Source organism: Mustela erminea, chromosome 12 (assembly GCF_009829155.1).
Source record: "Mustela erminea isolate mMusErm1 chromosome 12, mMusErm1.Pri, whole genome shotgun sequence".
Taxonomy (NCBI): Eukaryota; Metazoa; Chordata; class Mammalia; order Carnivora; family Mustelidae; genus Mustela; species Mustela erminea.
Window position 1 is genome coordinate 16919280 of NC_045625.1, and position 20180 is coordinate 16939459.

The following is a 20180-nucleotide window of genomic DNA, read 5'->3' on the forward strand; positions in this document are numbered from 1 at the left end:
CCTGCTTATAGGACTTCACTACATATGCTTTGCCAGTAGTCAGTTGGGATATTGGTCTAGAGAAACAGTAACCTTTGATATGACTTGTCTGTAGTTTGAAATAGGAGGGAAAGGAGAAAATGAGGGAGAGAGTGTGCACATCTCCCGTGTTAGGCTTTGGGTAGGACCGAGGCTCTGTTATGCCCATTTTATCATTTGAGCCACCTGATAAAACAAAAACAAAAACAAAACAAAACAAAAAAACAAACAAGCAAAACAGCAGCAACAACAACAACAACAAAAACAAAAAAAAAAAAAAAAGAAAGAGAGAAAAATCGTCATCCCAGGTCATGTAGCCAGAAACTGGTGAATTGGGGAATTTGAACTCTACTGCCTCTCACAGTGGTATTTTCTCTTCTTTGAGCTGCCGACTACCCGGGACACTGAGAAGGAAGCAATGTTGCTAATGCTGGTCCTGGTCGACGATTGAAATGGAAGAAGAAATTCATAGTTATGATTCCCAGGGCTGTTGTTACTTCCACTCTAAGCACACCTACATCCTGATCTCAATTCTTCTACACTTGCACTATACATGCACATAGTTTCCTATAAAATTTAGTAGGGCTTCTGTTTTAGCTCTTCCGGCTGTTCAGGTGTGGGCATTTTATAAATAAATATGCACTAATGTTGTTACTATTATTGCTGTCCCATAAATTTAACAGTGCATGCAGGAAGCTCCTGGTGTGTGGGGCACCTGAATTACAGTTGCTTAGGGAACCACATCTACTGTGCCCCGGGCATGTCTACCCGAGTGATGTGTCTCTATGGCTCCTACTGCAGAAATAACCCATACCCTTCCATCCTAGCACAGGGGGCCGAGTGCTCCTGGGGGTGCGGTAGGGAGCATTTTCACAGATACACAAGGATGTGTGAGTTGGAAACACCATTGCTGGCCAGCCCCTCGTCTAGGAGGAGCCGTGACCGTTCACGGGATCCAGGGCACCGCTGACTATAAGTAGAGCAGCCAACGGTCCCTGAGCATTCAGGACATGCCAGGCAATGGGCTGAGGGCTTGAAATTCATAGAGACATCAAGAAATGAAGGCGCTTACCCAGGGATATTAGCTAACAATGACCAAACCTTTCTTACCATCCGCCACTATGCTGGATACTTGTTGCTTTAGCTCAAGTAATCTTGTGAAGTAGGTATTTTAATTACTCTTGTTTTATAAATGGCAGCCCTGAGACTTAGAAAGATCGGATTACTTGGACCAGCATCTCAAATAGGAATGGGCAGTGCTGGTGCTGGGTCCCAGCTCTGCGCGATGCTAAGGGCTATGCCCCGAACTCTTCCTTTTTATTAACTACGTGAGCTCACAGTGTTAAGAAATGACTGAGCTGGGTTTCAAGCTCCTTCTGTCTGATTGCAGAGCTCAGAAGCCTTCCATACCACACCAACTTCGCCTTTGGGATTATGTGCGAATGTAGGATCGCCCAGCGAGAAATGCCATACTAGAGATAAAGGGAACTACTTCCACTGGGAAGCCAGACCTGGTTTTGTCAAGCGCACTCGGTGTCTCCTTCCTCTCAGCCCTCACCATGTGGGAAGTCTTCATTAAAGCAACCTGGCAGTTTTCCTGGGCTGTGCAATTACATCTCCTCCAGACCTTCTTGTCTACCTGACTGTGGTCCCTCCAGGTCTGGGCTGGGCCTGCCTCCTCAGTGAGTCCTACTGCTTGCCTAGATCATAGCACACACTTGGTGCACAGGGAACTGTACTGTCAATGAAAGGGGGTCTCTTCTAAACTTGAAAGTCCCTGAGTCTTCTTCTGGGGATGAAGTCTTTTCAGTCTTTCTCATGTATTCATTTAAGTAGGTCCCAGTTTCTAGTTCTCTACTGCTGTGTCACAATGGTCCCCGAATTTGCAGATCAAGACAAGAAACATTATATATTTATTATCTCAACAAACATGGGTTTATTAACATTTCTTACCTTGGCAGACGTTTATTCTGTGGGTCAGAGACCCAGGTACCATGTAACTGTTCCTGTAGGCTAAGGTTTCTTCTCTCTCTCTCTCTCTCTCTTTGAAGATTTTATTTATTTATTTAACAGAGAGAGAGAGAGAGAGAGAGAGAGAGAGAGAATGAACAGGGGGAGGGGCAGAGGGAAAGGGAGAAGCAGGTTCCCCAATGAGCAGGGAGCCTTACATGGGGCTTAATCCCAGGACCCCGAGATCATGACCTGAGCCGAAGGCACATGCTTCCCTGGCGGAGCCACCCAGGCGCCCTCAGCCTAGGGTTTCTCGTGAGACTTCAAGTCAGGTTGTCAGCCAGAGCTATGGTCCCCTCTCAAGGCTTGACCGGGGAAGGATCTGTTTCCCAGCCCCCTCAAGTGGTGGCAGGATTCCTTTCCACAGGGGATGTGAGCCAGAGGCCACCCGCACATCCTTGTCCTGGGGATCTCTCTGTCTGGCAGCTTGACAACACGGCATCTGACTTCACCAGAGCAAGAAAGTGAGAAGAGCAGAGAGCGTGTGAGCAAGACGGGAGTCACAACCTTCTGTGCCCCTGTCACGGAACTGACATCCCACACGTGCCCTGTATTCCATGTGACAGAAGGAGTTGCTAGGAGAGGGCATCATATGAGGATGTGAACATGAGGACGCCATGACCATAAGGAGCCATTTTAGAAGCAGCTGACCTTGGTTCCCTGCCCTCTTTCCTTTTCTTCAAACCACATCTCTCTTTCATTTCGGGTGACTCATGCTTTTTCATGTCTGTAGACTTGCGGAATGATTGATCGCCAAGCTTCAGGTTCTCGTGTTCTTTCCAGAATGTTCTTCAGTCTCCTGGTGTGAACAGCCTCTGATTTTCTTATAGACTGTCTTTGAGGAAAAAGATTTCTGCCTCTAACCCAAGCACCTCTCCTCGTTTTGCGCCCCAGAGGTACACTTGTCGGGTTTTCCTTTGTCATGAGGTCTTCGGACCCCACTCCTTGGGATGATGACGTCCCTGAAGGGTCCTCAGCACCTGACACGGTGTCTGGTGCTTAGGGATACTTACCCCATCTTTGCTGACAAGGCGAATGAGTGAAGGTGTGTCTGAGCTTTGCACGGTGCCAGGAGGGCCGGCCTGAAAAGACATGATGTACCATCTAGGAGAAAGCCCGCTGTCTTTGTAGTGGGCCGTAATTTCCTTCAGAAGCTGCTCCCTCCCAGCCTCTCTGACCTCCTCTGCCGGCCTTGTGCTGCATGTGCCTGCTGCCCCCCTGCCCACACTCCAGTTCACAGACGGTGTTCTTCACACATCTCCTGGATTGCGGATCTGTTTTTCCACTCAGCTAACTCTCATCTTACCAGCCTCAGCTCTCAGGACGCCCAGACCTGGATTAGGGGTCCCTTCTTCTGCACTGACCTCTGCCACCGTGGCAGTCTCCTTGCATTACATTCTCTGTTTTGAGCCTCCTACCCAACTGGACACTGAGACCCTTAGTGGCTCTCATCTCTGTATCCCCAGGTCAGTGCAGAATGGGCCCTCAAGAAATCTCTGTTGAACGCATGGATTTCCTCCTGTTACAGACGAGGAGACTGATGTCCAGAGAGGGGAAGGGCTTTGCCGAAGGTTGCGTGGTGACCCGTGGCTGAGCAGTATTCAGGTCTGCTCTCTAGTCCCCCCAAGACAGCACTTTTGACACCGGCCCCAGGCATTCCCTTGCCACTGAAGGACCAGACCTTAGCATGTCCCTTGGGCTAAGACCACTATTGTTCTTCTGGCGGTGACACATTCAAACCAGCAAGCTTGAAAGGTTTAGGCCCAGAATATCAGCCTGAAATGGGTAGAAGCCTCTGTATGGAAATGGGCTTGGGCAGAAATGCTGCATAGGAATATTTCCTCGCTCTCATTTTTTTCCTTCTTTTGTTCTCCTTTATATTCCCTCCTCAAAGGTCTAAAGGCAAAGCTGTTTATCTCCAAATGGCTGTTTAAACACAATGCAAATGTACTTTTGCTGAAATGTTAGTGGTCTGAAGAAGAGGCAATGGATTGGAAAACCCAGGGAAAAATGTCCCTCCAGTGAAAAGGCTGGAAGCAGGTGTGTTTATTTTAATCAAGCTCCCAGGTGCTTAGCAGCCAAACTCCTCCATCCAGAAAAGGACAGAGTCCTCTATTCTCTGCAGGGCCCCAGTGCCTTCCTTGGTAAGGGTTAGGGTTTGGATGCCGAGAAGACACTAGGTCTTACAATATGCTTCTCAGGCCAAAGCTCCATCTAGTTCCCTAGATCTGCAGGAGATCCTGATGGTAAGGGAACCCCAGTGTGATGTGAGATGAACACAGATGTTGCCAGGGTCACACAGACCCAGTTGGAATCTAGGTTGTTTGTGCAACTTGGGACAAGGTTATGATCTCCTTGCGCTTTGTTTTCCTCATTTTGTAAAATGGAGAACATGGTGCTGAACCCAGAAGGTTGTTTCAAGGATTAGGTGCAACAAGGCAACAGGCACCTTGACCAGGGCCTTGGTTCTCAAAGTTGCTCTTGTGAACTATCTGTTTTCTTTTTTCTATGTTTGGGTGTCTTCTGTGACATCTCCCTCAAGAGGTCCCTCTGCCTGAGTCTTCTTTGCATCAAGGCTAAATGTCCCATGTCTTTTATCTACTGTCCTCTTCTGACGTCACCTCTAGCCCGACCCTGGTTACTCTTCTTGGAACATGGACTACTTGTCTGTGTTCTGTTTCCAGCATCACATAGACCCCAGTTACATGACCAGCTCTGCAGCTTGTGAGGTAAGTATCCTTGAGCAAAACTCTTCTTTTCTCTGAGCTTCAGTTCTCTGATCCACACAATGGGAACCTGAGGAGTGGGTCAAGAGAAAACTGAATGATGGTTACAAAGGGTTCCTGTGGAGGTTTAGTGATGTAGCAGGCACTCTGCGTGCGCGGGAACCTTCTCTTGCTGAAACTTCACTATCCTTCCAACCATATGGTCTTTCTTCCACTTTTGAGCTATCCTAAATGTATGCAGATAGTTTTCTGGGTGCAAAGGCCAGGCTGTGTATTTACCGGTCCTACCTTTAATGATGATGATGACGACGATGATGATGATGATGAAGGCTACTATTCATCGAGCATCTACTATGCAATATATGTTTTCCCATTTTATCTTTCTAGCAATGCTGTGGAGTCGATGCCCTTCACATTTTGCCAGTTAGGATAATGAGACTTGCCAAATGTCAATCAAAAAAATAACAGGACTGGGACGTGAACCCAAGTTTCTCTAACTCCGAAGTCCATGTTCTTCCCATTACCTTAGTCTACTAAGCTATAGACTTCGCACCAGTCTGTTCAGGTTATTGGTGGGAGTATTTGGGTATGGTTCATTTTGTTTGTATGTTTGACCGAAGTACCCTAGTTGAGCCCACCTGACTTACAGTCATTTATGTGACCCTATGGCCAGTGTCATATGGACAGAGAGTGTAGAATGTGCTGTCTATTCCAGGAGATTCTGGTTAAGGTAGGAATATTTGTTAGCAAGTGACAAACATCCCAGGTGGTGAACTGAGAAACATTGCTGTGGGAACTGGGACCAGTGGGATCTAGGTTTGGCTCTGAACATGAGGACTGTGGACAGAACTCTTCTCCTTGCCTCTTTCTAACCTTGAGCATGATGGATTGGGCTCACTAATCTAAAGGCACTCCTCCAGCTCTCTTTTCTGGCTCCAGAATTATTTACTGCTAGTGGGAGTCAAGGGACAGAAAATGTGTTTGAGGTGAAAGGATATGGGAAATCTACTTTCCAACCTCAAATCAAAGGGCTATCTGAGATAGAGGAATGGAGACAAGACTATGGAATCTTTTTTTTTTTTTTCTTAAGATTTTATAGAGAGATAGTGAGAGAGAAAGGACTACAAGTAGGGGTATGGGAGAGGGGGAAGCAGGCTTCCCATTGAGCAGGGAGCCTGACACAGGGCTTGATCCTAGGATCCAAGGATCATGACCTGAGCTGAAGGCAGACACTTAACAACAGAGCCACCCGGGTGCCCCAAGACTATGGAATCTTAAGGATAGGAACATGTCTAGCTGCTTATAGTTCTAGGAGTCGACTTTCATTTTACACATAGTCCACATTCGGAAGGTTAAGAGTGAAGGGAGATTTCCTAGTACATCGTTAAGAGCTTTGGGATCTACATCTGGATTTGAATCTTGGTTTTGCTGCTCAGTAGCCTTCCCGCCTTGGGCTAGACTCAGTTTCCTTATTTGAAATATGAAGTGCTAACAAAAATTTATGATTGATCAAACAAAGGAATATATAAAATATTTAATGTAACATGTTGTATGTATTAAATGCTCCATAAATAAAAGATTACCATCACCACCACCACCACCACCATCATCATCAACAACAATGAAATGGGTCTTCTTTTGAGCTAACAAGCTCCCAGTTTCGGTGATGTTCCAACACAGGTTGGATGACCATGGGATAGAGCATTGTAGGGAGGTACCTGTATTGTGTAATTTGTTAGGGTGAAAGCCTGTTTCGTTTCCAATTAATCTGAGATTCTGTGACTCCCATTAGAACATGTGATACATGGGACAGGACTTAAGAGGGGTCTGAGGTTTCTGTGAGTTAGGGTAGCTTCTAAGAGATGGGAATTCTCTGGCCTTAACAAGTAGGTCTTCCTTAGACATGTTGATAAAAGTAGGAAGAGCACTGCATGGCCATGAGGAATGCGTGCATCTTGTCACAAGGAAAGGTACAGGCAAGTTGAAGTGTATTCAAGGGTTTATGGGCCATCAGACAAAACCTTGTTTCCCATTATTTCTCAAGTGCCCTTTGATATTCAGGACAAAGACGGGAGGAGGAAGGAGCACAGAGATTCGATGGAACCCCCTTCTTTTAGAGGCAGTGTGATATAATGGAAGAAACATTGAGAATGGAGGTCAACAGATTGGTTTAGAGTCCCTCTCTGCCCTTACTTGTTATGAGTGTTTGGGGAGGTGAATTAAACTCTCAGAGTTTCCATTTCCTCCAGTATCAAAAATGGCAGCATTGCCTAGAGTTTACATTGGACATGTGGAACAGAAGAGATTCTGTAGATAAAAGAAAACACAGCAGACCCAGTACATATTAAATGCACAATGAACATTGTTCATGTCCTCCTGATTTCACAGACCTTGGGCCAATGTCCAGTGACATCTTCTCAGAGAACAGAACGGTGACTTTATTGTCAAGCTCTGAGAAAAAGCAGCTAAAATGTCCCTTTCATGGAAATGGGAGACGAGTGGTCTGATGTTCCTTGGTAGCCATAGAAACGTGTGGCTGCTCTTTGCTCTGTCCCTTTGCACCCAGTACTTTGTCCCCAAGCCTTCTCTGCCACTCCCCATTCCATCAAGGGCGTGGGCTGAATGCGATGGTACTGTTCAACAGCCTGTAGTCTAACAGGGTGAACACGGGGGTCAAGCACTAGTGTCTTAAAAACATTTTTATTTTGTAAGTCATTACCAGCTGATGATCACCTGTGGCTCTGAAAATCAAGGGCCACCTTTCCTTCCTGCCTTCTTTCCTATTTATTTCTGAGCCTTTCTAGAGCTTTAGCTCTCAGAATTGTCACCGTGGTTTCTTCCACACACTGTAGTTTCATGTTCTAAGGACAGCGTGTCTTTCCTTCTCGAAATGCACTCCATCAGACTGATAAATACCAGTTGAATAGTCTTTAACCTTTCAAGCTGACCCCTTGTACCTGTTCTTTTCCTTCTTTGCATGTATTTTTCTGAGATTCTAAAATTCCATTTTCTGTAAACAATCTTTTTCCAATTGAGATATAATTGGCATACATCGCTGTATAGGTTTAAGGTGCACAGTGCACATTGGTTTGACTTACACATTTTGTGAAATGATTATTGCCATAAATAGAGTCAGCATCCATCATCTCATATAAATGCAATGAATAGAAAAAGCAAAAAAAAAAAAAAAGGAAGAAAAAATGCTTTCATAGTGATGGGAACCCTTGGGATTGGCTCTCTTAATAGCATTTGTATATGCCATACAGCAATGTTAGCTATAGTCATCAAGTTGTCCATTGCACTCCTAATACTTACTTACCTTATAACTGCAAGTTTGTACATTTTGACCACCTTCCTCCTTTTCCTCCTCCTCCCCACCCTCCCTCTCTGCTAAGCACAAAGCTGATCTCTTCCCTTGAGTCTGTTTTCATTTCTATTCTCTTTTAGATCCCACATATAAATAAGATCATACAGCATTTGCCTTTCTCTGACTTATGTCTTCAGGGTCCATCCATCTTGTCACAAATGGCAGGATTTTTTTTTCATTTTTATGGCTGAATAATATTCCATTGTACGTGTGCATGTATGTAGGTATATGTGCACACATACGATGGATAGATAGGTTGTTTCATGTCTTGGCTGGAATAAATATGCTATTTTAAGCATAGGGGTACAGATATCTTTTGAGGTTATGATGAGTTTCCATGTTCTTTTTAAGCATGGGAACTAGAAGCATATAGATGTTGGAGTCAGACAAGACTGACCATGAGATTTTCCTCTGTCATTTCTTGGCGTTCCCGTTTTTAGCTAGAGGTAATAGCCTCTGCCTTGTGAGGCTGTTGAGAAGCTTACAGGCAAATGTAACTAGAATCTCTAATGCAGTGCCTGGCATAGGGGAAACAGTTAATCATTGGGAACTGCAGACATGATTAATAGCAACTTTTGTGTACTTTTTAAAAGTAGCTCATTATTTTTTCCTACTTTGTTTCATGGGATAATGGCTCTGTAATATATTAATACTTTTGGGAAACATCAGGTTAGATTTTGCTAAAGAGAATCCAGTGTAGGCCTTTTCAGAGATTTTAATACCTGATATATAAATACAGAAACTCTGGTACTTTAAGAGGTGAATATAGAATGTAGCATGTCCCAAAATTCTTTGAAAATGGAAATTTTGTGCTCAAGATACATTTTTTTTTTGATGAGAAATACTTATATGGCTCTTTGGGACATTCAGATACCTTTATGTGGTCAGTGGGTCCATAGATGGAGACACAGATTCTCATCCTAACTTCACACCTTGCCATCGAGGCCTGGGTATAGTGTCGTGAAAAAGGCACTAGGCTGTGGCTCAGAAGATTTGGTTCCCGGGCCCAGTTATTCCTCTGATGTCTAGATAAGAGTGCACCATGAAGTCTCAGGCTTCTTTGTACGCTGAAGATAGTAGCAATGCTTATGACATAGAATTTTGGTGAAAAGTGAATGAGATATTTGAGAATAATTTGTAAACTAATAAGAAGTGAAAAAATGTGGTACCATCTTTGTCACCAACACCATTGTTACATCTCCACTGTCATCAGCTGAAAGTGACATTCATACGTCCAGGCTCCAGCATCTGCAGCTGTCGTAGAGAACTCCAAAGATCAGCCATCTGGAGCCCTATGCCACATCTGCCACCAGGGGCTTTATCTTCAATAAAGTGCCACCGTCCAACATTTGTCTATGGAGCAGAGCCAGCCAATGTTGTTTCCCAGTGGCCCCGGGAGGACACTGAACTAATTGAGGCCAGGTAGTATTTTCTGAAGCTCAGAAAGGAAGAGAGAGAGCCATCTAGTTCATCTCACTCACCATCTGCTCTCCTTGTAAAGTCCCCTCTGGTGATGTGGGTGGGGTGTTCCCTTGAAGGGGTGTTCTCTTGAAGACCTGTGGTCAGTATAAGGTGGCATGATGAGACCACTGTGAGTCCCGTCGTAGTTGCCACAGGGCTCTAGGGCAAGCTGAGGTCTGTAAGCAGCTTGCCAGTTGGGCTGATTATTCTCTGCTCAGGCCATATCTGGCATGTTGATAGAGAAGTTGTGGAGGGTAGTGGCTGAGAACTTGGACTCTGAAGTCAAATGGTTATAAACTTTGAGCTGCATGATCCTTGGTGAGTGGTGAGTTCAGTTTCCTCCTGTGTAAAATATGAGTGTAAAATATGAGTGATAATAGAGAACATCTCATGAAGTTTCTGTGAAGATTACGTGAGATACTACATGAAAAATGTTTATATTATATGGCACATAGATGTTCTTGTAAATAGTAGTGATGATGGTGCTGTATGATGATGATGGTGGTGGTGGTAAGGTGATATTCTTTGCTAGGAAAAGTCATTGTTAAAAAAAAAAAGAAAAGTAAAATCCATACAAAGCATAATAAAGAACCTCAAAATATGATTTGAGATAGAAAGTCAGGCTAGCAACCTTTGGTTTGGAGGACAGAAGGCTCAAGACAACATAACTGCCACCTTTCACTCGCTATAGAGCTTCCCGCAAAGAGGAGGTATTAGGTGTAGCTTATTTGACCTAGAAAGCAGAAGCTGGCTCGTAGAGAGAGCACCCAGCACCCTGAGAACAACTGTCTGAGAGGAGAATTGGGGCTTCCTCGGGGTTGAGTTTGCTGTCTCTGGAGGTATGCCTAGGCTGGATGAACCCTTGCACGGGCTTATAAAGGAAGGCCCTATGGAAGATTGGGAAAACTACACATGCTTTAAAGGATACCGCAGATGTGAAAGTGCCAAGGTCAAAGAGCCAAAGAATACGAGAAACTGGTTCATGCCAAAGATAGAGAGAAGGCGATGAGGAGGGACCTGGCCCCAGGTAGGCAAGGTAGGGGTTGAGGGGAGGAGAAGAATGCCCCCTCTTGAGCCATCACACTGAAGTAGTATGTGCACAGTTCAGCCATGAGGCAGCCCGAGGATAGGGGGCCACCTTCTGTAGAGTTCTGAGACAGTCACAATGTTAAGTATTCATTCCTCCTGCCTCCAACGTGACACTTGCACTTGTCAGACAATGTGCCCTGATTTTAGCTTCCAGAAATACACAAAGAAGTGCAGAGGTGCTAGAGCCCAGATGTGGCAGGGATCGCATGAGGCATTCAATGAGGTTCATGGTAGGAACCTCATGCGGTGTGCGAGAGACTTAGCCTTCAGTTAGAGTTTTTGTATGATTTCTTCCCAGAGAGGTGCGAGGGTGGGGGTTGGGGTGACTCATCTTTACCAAAGACAGTAAATGAATACATTTGACTAGAAAAAAACCAGTAGCAATATTTCAGTGCTGACAACCTCTTGGTAGAATGGAGAACAATATTTAAGCATTCATTCATTCATTCATTCATTCAACTGATATTTATTGAGCACCTAATTTACTCAGACACACAGACCCCGGAAATACTAGGAAGGCACAAACTATGAGGTCTGCCATGTAACAGATGCATAATAAGTAACTAGTTATTGAATGAATTAATTCTCAGATAAGGTCATTGAGGCTTAGAGGAGTAAGGTGACTTGCCCATGGGGGCCACCACCTAAGTACAATGGCCAGAATCCCAGCTTGAGCCAAAGAGTCATATATCCTGCTGGTATCTGCAAGCAGCGGGGGTTTGAAGAACTGAGAAGAAAGGAAAGATCAAGTGCATGTGTCTAGCATTGCAAATACACTCTCCCATTTCATCGAAATAGCTTGTCCACTAGTTATGGGCTATAACTGCCATTTCAGAGATCAGAACACTGAGGCTCTGAGAGTGTAGGTAACTTGCCACAAGTTAGCTATTAATTGGAAGAGTCTGGATTTCAATTTCTATGTTTAAAACCCAAACCCAGCCTCTTCCTCCTTTTCCAAGTGGCTTTTTTACCTGTTGGGCTCCTCCATCCTTATATCCTGGGGTCCTAGAATACTTGTCCCTCACCCCAACCCCATATGTCATTTGAAGGAAGAAATGACTTCACAGCCGGGGACCTAGTCTCTTGTCCCCCAGAGATATCAGGAGGAAGGAATCAATGGAGCTATGGCTGCTTTAAGTTTTTGGAACACAGTGGCCTGATGGGGTTAGATCTCTCTCTCTCTCTCTCTTTTTTTTTTTTTCATTGTAAAATGTGATTGATTCAATTCCAAATTTAGCCTAGATTTGATTGTCTTCTCTCAACCTGGCATCTCCAAACTGAGAATCAATCAAACCCCAAATTATAGGCAGCGTGTGGCTCAACAATGCCGAGTGATTTCCGGTCGAATTTCTCAAGCAATGCATTTTATGCCATTCTCTGTTGCCATGAGAGAAGTTGAGGGGTAAGAGGGAGGGGAAATGAAAGGGAAATTAGATTATTAACTTTCTCCAGTTCCAGCAATCAATACGCCCTGGTGTAATTCTATTCCTATAGCACAGCTCTCTCTCTCTCTCTCTCGAAAGTGACAGGGAGGGAACTATGAACCAAGATGCAATACAGAAACAACTATGACCCTAGCCATCTGACAATGCTCATGTTATGGCTTGGAGATCTCATTTATTGATCTGGAGCTCTCATTTATTGATTTTTTTTTTTTTTTTGGCCAATTGCAAGTGTTCTCTTTTATCCTCCAATCAACTCTGAAAGAAGAGCACTCTTTCCATTTTCCCATTGGGAATATTTTGTTTTATTAGTGTTAGATTAACTGGCAAGCATCCTGTGGAGATGTTTGTAGTTAAGCCAGGACCTAAACACAGCATGTCTAGCGTTAGAGGTCATGCTCTTTCTGCAACTACATGATGCCATTGTGGGACCTTTGTTCTGGAGTAAGGTGGAAGGTAGTATGATATGGGGGAGAAGATGGAAAGAACTGGTTCTAATCTCTCCTCTGCCACATACAAGTTGGGCGATCTTGACCTTAGAAGGTCATTTGATTGCTCTGTCCCCTTGTTCATGTGTAAAATGGGGATAGTGGTGACACTTCCTTTAAAGAGGTAAATGAGGTAATTCTCCACTGAAGTGTAAGCCTTGGGGACCTTGGCTTTGTTCACTGTCATTTCCTCTTTGCCTAGAACAATGTGAAGAAAAGGTGATGTTCAATCAAAATTGGTTGAATGGATGGATGGATGGATGGATGGATAGATGTGAGTGCTAGGCGTAGTGCCAGGATCATAGTAAGCATTTTGCAAAGGTTGGTTCTCTTCCCTGTGTCTGCTTCCTACAATGCAATACAGAACCTGGATGAGAAGAAGGTGGGTTTTTTGGGAGAGATAGTTTCTACCTTGCTGCTTTCTACAGCTTCTACTCAGAGCTAAATGCTGACAATCAGTTCCCTGGGCCAGGAACTCTTAAGAAGTCACCTCTGTTTGAGTTCCATTGCGAAGTTTCTGCCAGATCTAGTTGCCATGGAAACTCCCCAAGCCCCATGGGCGGCTCCACAGGCATCTGGCCTAAGTGTAGACTTGACCTGCATGCTTTTTTCTTCCTGAACTTCAGAGACAACTGTGCTGATTTCAGGTTTTCACTGAGTGAATGGCTACCCCAGGACACTGTCCATTCACGTTCTCCCTTCTACTTCCTCCCTCTTGCTCTGACTTGCCCTTACTATCCACTCTTTTTGTCTTCAGTTCCTTAAAGGGTACTTCAGTTCCTAATATGTTCGGGTAATGTGTTGGACAAAGAAGTAAATGAGTCCTGGTTTCTGCCATCGATGATTAAATACTGATACTTGGCTTGGAAGTGATTATTTACCAAGGGCCTACCATGTCCTAAAAACTAAGCTAGGCATTTGACATTTGCTGTCTCATTTAGCTCTCACCACACTCTTAAAGGATGCATCATCTTATTCCCGTTTTCCAGATGAGAAAACTGAGAGGCAGTATACTAAGGTGGCTTCACCCCCAACCCTCAATGACTCTTAATAGACTGTGGTTGACTGCGAAGGTTTAAATGACATAGGACCTAGGACAGCTAGGCCAGCATGAGTCCAGGGAGAGGGTGTGAGCAGTCCCACACCTGCCCATCAGCTCTCTTCTCCCAACCAGAAACCAGCCCTGTGGGGCCTGGATGGGATTTCTGGTAGTTGGTTAGTTAGTGAAAGGAATGTCTTGGTCACTTCCATCTCTGCTGCTGTGTGGGCCACATCTGAGAGATGCCTTCCCAGAGCCCCACGGCATGCTAGTGTCCATCCATGGCCCCCGACTTCCCAATGCCAGGAGCATTCCACATCTCCCTCTCCGGGTCACCTTCCCAAGAATGTGTTCATGCTGGAATCATCCTTATATGTTTGTCCCCTCAGAATGGATTCCACAGAATCTTGAGTGGAAACTCAGTGCTCTCACTGACTGCTCTTTGGGGGTTTTGTTAAGGACGTAGACATGGATAATATGTTGACTTTTTAAGGAGAGACTTACTCAAAGTACCAACTCCTAGTCTGTACGCTTTCTAGGAGAAAACACTGATGTTAGCTTGCTTATGTTATTTGGTACTAAACTGTTTATATTTCAGAGTTTGAAACAGCTTTTTTTGTGGTTCCTAGGGGAGAGGGAAAGTGTGTTCCCCTATTTTGGGTGGTCATTTTAGACTTAGAGATTTCCTATCTACCTGACACCAGGATCAACTCTTTAAATTTTATATTTGCTATGCCATTTAACAAATATTCAACAAATACAGTAACCACAAATAGAGGAATAGTCCATACCATAAGCTCTGCCTTGTCCTAGGACTAGCGATGAAGATCGGGATGCTGTTCTTAAAGTAAGGAATTTCTAGGTGCCAGGCACTGAACTCAGTGTGAGAAAAGTAAAGATGGTGAAGATGGGATTCTTTTCTGCAGGAAGCTCACAGTTTTGGGGATGCCTGGGTGGTTCAGTCAGTTGAGCATCTGCCTTCAGCTCAGGTCATGATCCCTGGGATGGAGTCTGCATCGGGCTCCTTGCTCAGTGGGGAGTCTGCTTCTCCCTTGCCTGCTACTCCCCCTGCTTGTGGCTTCTCCCTCTCTCTCTGACAAATAAGTAAACAAAATCTTTCTAAAAAAAAAAAAAAAAAAAAAGCTCACTGTTTATTAAGAAAAAGAAATATCCATAGAAAAAATCCAAATTCAGCTCTTCTTGGGGTTCTTGTTCCATTAGGATTCACCAGCCTGGCAATGTTGCTCATTTGTGATTGGCCTGCTTTTTGATTGTTCAGCCCCTAGGTCTGTTTACTAATATTTTACTATCATCCATGGGAGTTTGGATGCATTTGTTGAGATTCCAACATGTCCCAGACCCTGTGCTAGACATCGGGATACAATGGTAAGCGAAGAGTATGGCGCCTGCCATCAGGAGGTTACCATCTAGTTACTAGAATCTAGTGTTTGAATGAGATACTTGGAGAAACACCGCAAATGTAGGCTGTTCGGTTGCCTAGAGGGAGAGGAATCTATGTTTGTGGTTAATTTCACTGTGTGATAAGGAACACGGAAACAAGTGGATTTCTGTGCAAAGGAAATAATACCTATGCTCATGTTAGCATGATGAAGTGTTGACTGGGGTGGCACTGTGGTTATGCAGCTCTGCCCTCACCTGGGCCAGGAAGTGGAGAGCACCAGGAGGTGTGAGTGCTGAGACCCACCATGAAAGGCCTCGGACGCCAGGCTGATGAGCGTGGATGGCATCCTGTGCCCAGATACTATAAAACATCTCAAGGGGTTCCAGCGGGGAACGAGATGGGAAGATGTGTCCATACCTTGCTCATTCCACATGCAATCAGACAATAGAGGAGAGGAGAGGAAAGAGGTGTAAATGCTAAGGATGCAGAGTCAATAGGAACTATAAAGGAAGAAAACAGAAGTGTGATGGACGGGCGCCTGGGTGGCTCAGTGGGTTAAGCCGCTGCCTTCAGCTCAGGTCATGATCTCAGGGTCCTGGGATCGAGTCCCGCATTGGGCTCTCTGCTCAGCAGGGAGCCTGCTTCCCTCTCTCTCTCTGCCTGCCTCTCCGTCTACTTGTGATTTCTCTCTGTCAAATAAATAAATAAAATCTTTAAAAAAAAAAAAAAAAAAGAAGTGTGATGGACATCTAGGTGAACGAAGGCATTTTCAATAAGTTGGGGAGCCCGGGAGGAGGAGGTAGAGGGGAAGCACAGGATTAAAGAGAAAATAACATGTGCAGTTTTGAGTATGTTTATCCCTTGGGACTTCCATAGGAAGATGTCTGGGGAGGTTTGGGCAGAATGGTTTGCTCAAAAGAAGAGCCTTGTGGGCGATAGAAATGTGGGAGCCGTTGCTCTAAAAACAGTAATCGAAACCTTGAAAGTTGGTATGAATAACAAGGCTTAAGAACGAGACCAGTGGATCCCAGGGTCCTGGGATCGAGCCCTGAGTCTGGCTCTCTGCTCAGCAGGGAGCCTGCTTCTTCCTCTCTCTCTACCTGCCTCTCTGCCTACTTGTGATCTCCGTCTGTCAAATAAATAAATAAAATTTAAAAAAAAAAAAAAAGAATGAGACCAGTGGGGACTTAGGACACAGTCCACAGAATTTCTTTGCCGACCCAACACTCTGCTGGCCACGTACCTCCAATCTACTCATTCTACTGCACCCATGAAATTGTCTCTCATTTTCCCAGGCAAAACTCTCCTCCCCATCCTGTGCCCTCTCTATTAGTTTCTAGCACAACTTGCCTTGGATTCTAACTAGCTGTGGGTAAGCCTGCCTTTGCTCCCTAGTCTCCAAGTTCCTGAAGATCAGAAACTATTCTGCTCCTGCTCTATGTGTATCTACATAATAGGTGCTCAGTAAAAGCCTGTGAAATTAATTTGAACTGATTAGCTTCCACCATTCTGTGAAAGCCAGTTAGGTGACAGACATTGTGTATACATTATACCATGTCATCACAATCTATGCGCTGTTTCCTACTACCCTCATCATACATGTATGAAAACTGAGGTTCACAGAAGGGAACAGTCACACAACCAACGAGGGCTAAAGCCCAAAGTTTAACCCATGGACGTCGAACTCCAAAGACCATGCTCATTCCTCGAGGCTCAATGAATTCAACACTTCTTTTTTCTTCCTACTTGCTTCTAAGGCCAGTAGAGAGTTTAATGCTATCCAAATAATTATCAGGAATAACCAGCCTAATTGAGAGGGTGGGAGGGAGAATTGCCACAGTTTCCATGAAGCTTGTTTCTTTCATCTACATCAAAGGGCATACTAAGTCCATTTTCTAGAGAGTTAAGTTGAGACCCAACAAGAGCTGCTGAGATGTCGTGATGGGCACAGAAGTTAGAAAGTACAGTTCTTTTCCAGTTTCTCATTTGGAAAAGAGCAGGGCTCCCAAATTCCATGCGATGCTTATTTTCTCACCCCATGGACTTATGTATCTCTGTGTGTATTTTTGTTACCAGGTTTGCTAAAAAGCCCAGTGAACAAGACAGCCTTGACGCTGATTGCTGTGAGCTCCTGCATCCTGGCGATGGTGTGCGGCAGTCAGATGTCCTGTCCACTTACTGTGAAGGTGACTCTGCATGTGCCTGAGCACTTCATTGCAGACGGTAAGAAGCAAGCATAAAAGATAACCCCATATACGTTCATCACCTTGCAGCCCCCGCTGGTCAGACATCCTCCATGCACGGCCCAACTTCACATTCAGATTTTTTTTTTTTTTTTTAAAGAGCATTCAAATCCAAAGACCTTAAAGAGGCCCTTATGATTTGGAATCCTGTATTATATGAATGGAATTACACTGATTTTTGCCATGGGCAAGGATGAGATTTGTTAAATAAAGGAAGAATTCAAACATGAGTGTAGAAAGATTGAGCTACTTCAGAGAACCTACTGTTTCTTATTATGCTTCTGAATCCTATTCCTAACTAAAAATATTCCCCCCAAATACTATTCACTAATTTAAAAATATGACAGACAAGATCATATGAGCTTTGTTGGTATTTCCTGAATATCCTGGAGAACATTTTATTCCTTGTAAATGTACTTTTTAGTATGTTATCTCCTACTCTTCACCCAATTAATTTGAGTTAATGAGACACTGTAGTCACTATAATCATTTGCAAAGCATGGCCCAAGAAACTGATTAGGGTGCTTGAGATCTATTGTTAAAGTGCCCTCCAGAAAGTCCTTCCTCTTTACATACTTCAGCAGGGTATGATGGCACCCGTTTTCCCAAATTCTTGCTCAAGTGCTTGGCATTCTGGGGCGCCTGGGTGGCTCAGTGGGTTAAAGTGCTTGGCATTCCTGTTCATAAGTGTATTGAAGGCTTTCAGCGATACAATGCAGGAGACATATTAAATGTGCAGCTTAATAAATTTTTACAGAAGTCTGCTCAGATTAAACCACACAACATTCCCAGTACCTTCAGCTTCCTTATACTCCCTCCTTGTTAATGCCCTCCCAGAGGTGACCACCCTCTGACTTCTGGCACCATATTAGCACCATTATTTGTTTAGAACTTTTTCCAGTTGGATGTGTATTGAACGTTTTTGACATCCTTCCTCGATATTTGTCCACCTTCTCTCAACGTAACTCACTTTTATCTTTAAATTTTTAAGTTCCTGTTCAGAACTTAGCACCAATCCCTTCAGTATGTCTTCTCCAAAGTGAACCTTTTATCTCGTTTTTCTGAAACACTCAGACTTGTATTAATGCATTCTGTGATTGCTCCCACTTCACCATGTGATCTAGCCTCTGCTTGTTTTTCGCCTGAACTGCTAGTAAGTTCAGTATTTCTGAATAGCTGATTTTCTGACCTAAGCACAATACTTTTGGTTCATTCCTATCAAATCGTGAAGGCACATGTAACAGGCAAAACTGTGAGCGTGAGATAACAAAAGGGATAGCAAGGGAAGCAGAAGGAACTGAATTTACAGAAGCACTTAGGTCATATAGGCTGATGAAAATTCAGATTGGAAGAATTGCAAGAACCTAGGTATGGTTGGGATATTAGAGATGAAAGACTAGGAGTAATAAACACTGAGTTTGGAAAGACTAAAGGGATAAATGTTGGCCACTGTTGAAGGCATGTGACCTTATTTAGCTTTACTAGTTCCTACTCTTTAACTGTAGATTGATGAGCCTTAGCAACATTCACATTTTGAATATTTTCATGCATGTAGATATAGAGCTCCTAAGAGTCTAGGTAACCTGTTCAGAGTCATGGTAAATACCTTAATGGCTAACAGCAGGAACTATAAAGTAATACAAACATGGATTCAAATAGTTTTTCTGTTAACTGCCATTTCTATAGCTAAGTGAAAGACTTATCTCCCTGGGCCTCAGTCCCTGTGTCTATAAAATGGGTATGATAATATCTATTTCTTTGGATTATTACAAAGCTTACAATTCCACATTTACCAGATTTTCAGATAACATGAAGTTGGGAAGTGGCAAAATCAAGGGGTCACTCAAGAAAACTCTAAAACTTGTGATGGCTCTGAAAGATAGACAAAAATGTGGTGAATTAAAAGGTGCCCTTCCCCAGTGGTCCTTATTCTGTCCTCTATCATAAATTTAAAACCTTACAACTTCCTACAGAGTTGTATATTTCTGACTCTAGACTGGAGTCTAGAGTTGTGGGAGGAGTTGTATCTTCTGGTAGAGAGATCGTCTCCCTGATAACGAGCACACTGACTGACCCATGGTGAATGCTCAGTAAATATGTGTTGAATGAATGAATGAAACATAAATTAAAGTAGACTTATAAATGGTTATTTGGGATTCTTCTAGTAGATCACTATGAAGAAAGGGGGGACTGAGTCAAGGATAACTAAAGTAGAGAATGCATACAGATCAAGGATAATTGAAATGACCATGGAGTATACAAGTACTAGAGAGTGCAGACATGGCAGGCAATGCTGGGAGAGCTGGGAGACATAGCCCAAAGACTGAGTCTCAGTCTCAAGGTTTAATGGGACCCCTTTCCTCTAAAACAATGCTGCATTGTTTTGGTTAGGAATGTGTCCTTTGAAATGAGTATGTTTGGTTTCAAATCTCAGTTTCCTTATTTAATTGCTGTGAAATAGAAGAGAGTCAGTTAAGCACCCTGAGTCTCAATTTTTCTCATCTGTGAAACGGAGATTATTTTGAAAAGATCAAGTGGCACCACATATATAAAATACCAGTAAAGTATCTAAAACATGATGATTGCCCAATAAGTGGTAGTAGTTACTGCTTTTATTCTTAAAATGACCCATAAAGGAAGAGACATCAGAAGCTGGGACATGGCGGAACAAGAAGGCATAAGAAACTAAGTAGATGAGATTCTTCTGTTCTAAAACAATCTAGCAGATTTTACTGATTCTTCTGGGGATCAGCAGGAATTCAGAGAGCAATGAATACTTAAGGTTAGGTAGATGGCTATCTAATAGTTCTCAGCAAGCAGACCTTTCCCAGCATGATCCCAGTGCCTCCAGTGGGTGGATAACCTATGTGTATTTCACCTTCCATTCCCCCACCA

The 20180-nt window shown here is 43.8% G+C and overlaps 1 protein-coding gene across 3 annotated transcripts in view; it reads left to right on the forward strand.

Annotated features, from left to right (window-relative positions):
* ASTN2 (astrotactin 2) overlaps positions 1-20180 on the forward strand; it is an 854980-nt gene that overhangs the window by 329213 nt on the left and 505587 nt on the right. For all 3 annotated transcript variants that reach the window (XM_032307618.1, XM_032307619.1, XM_032307620.1), the window contains one exon: positions 17119-17265. In XM_032307618.1, coding sequence (XP_032163509.1) covers positions 17119-17265 — 147 coding nt within the window. The remainder of the gene's footprint in view (positions 1-17118; positions 17266-20180) is intronic.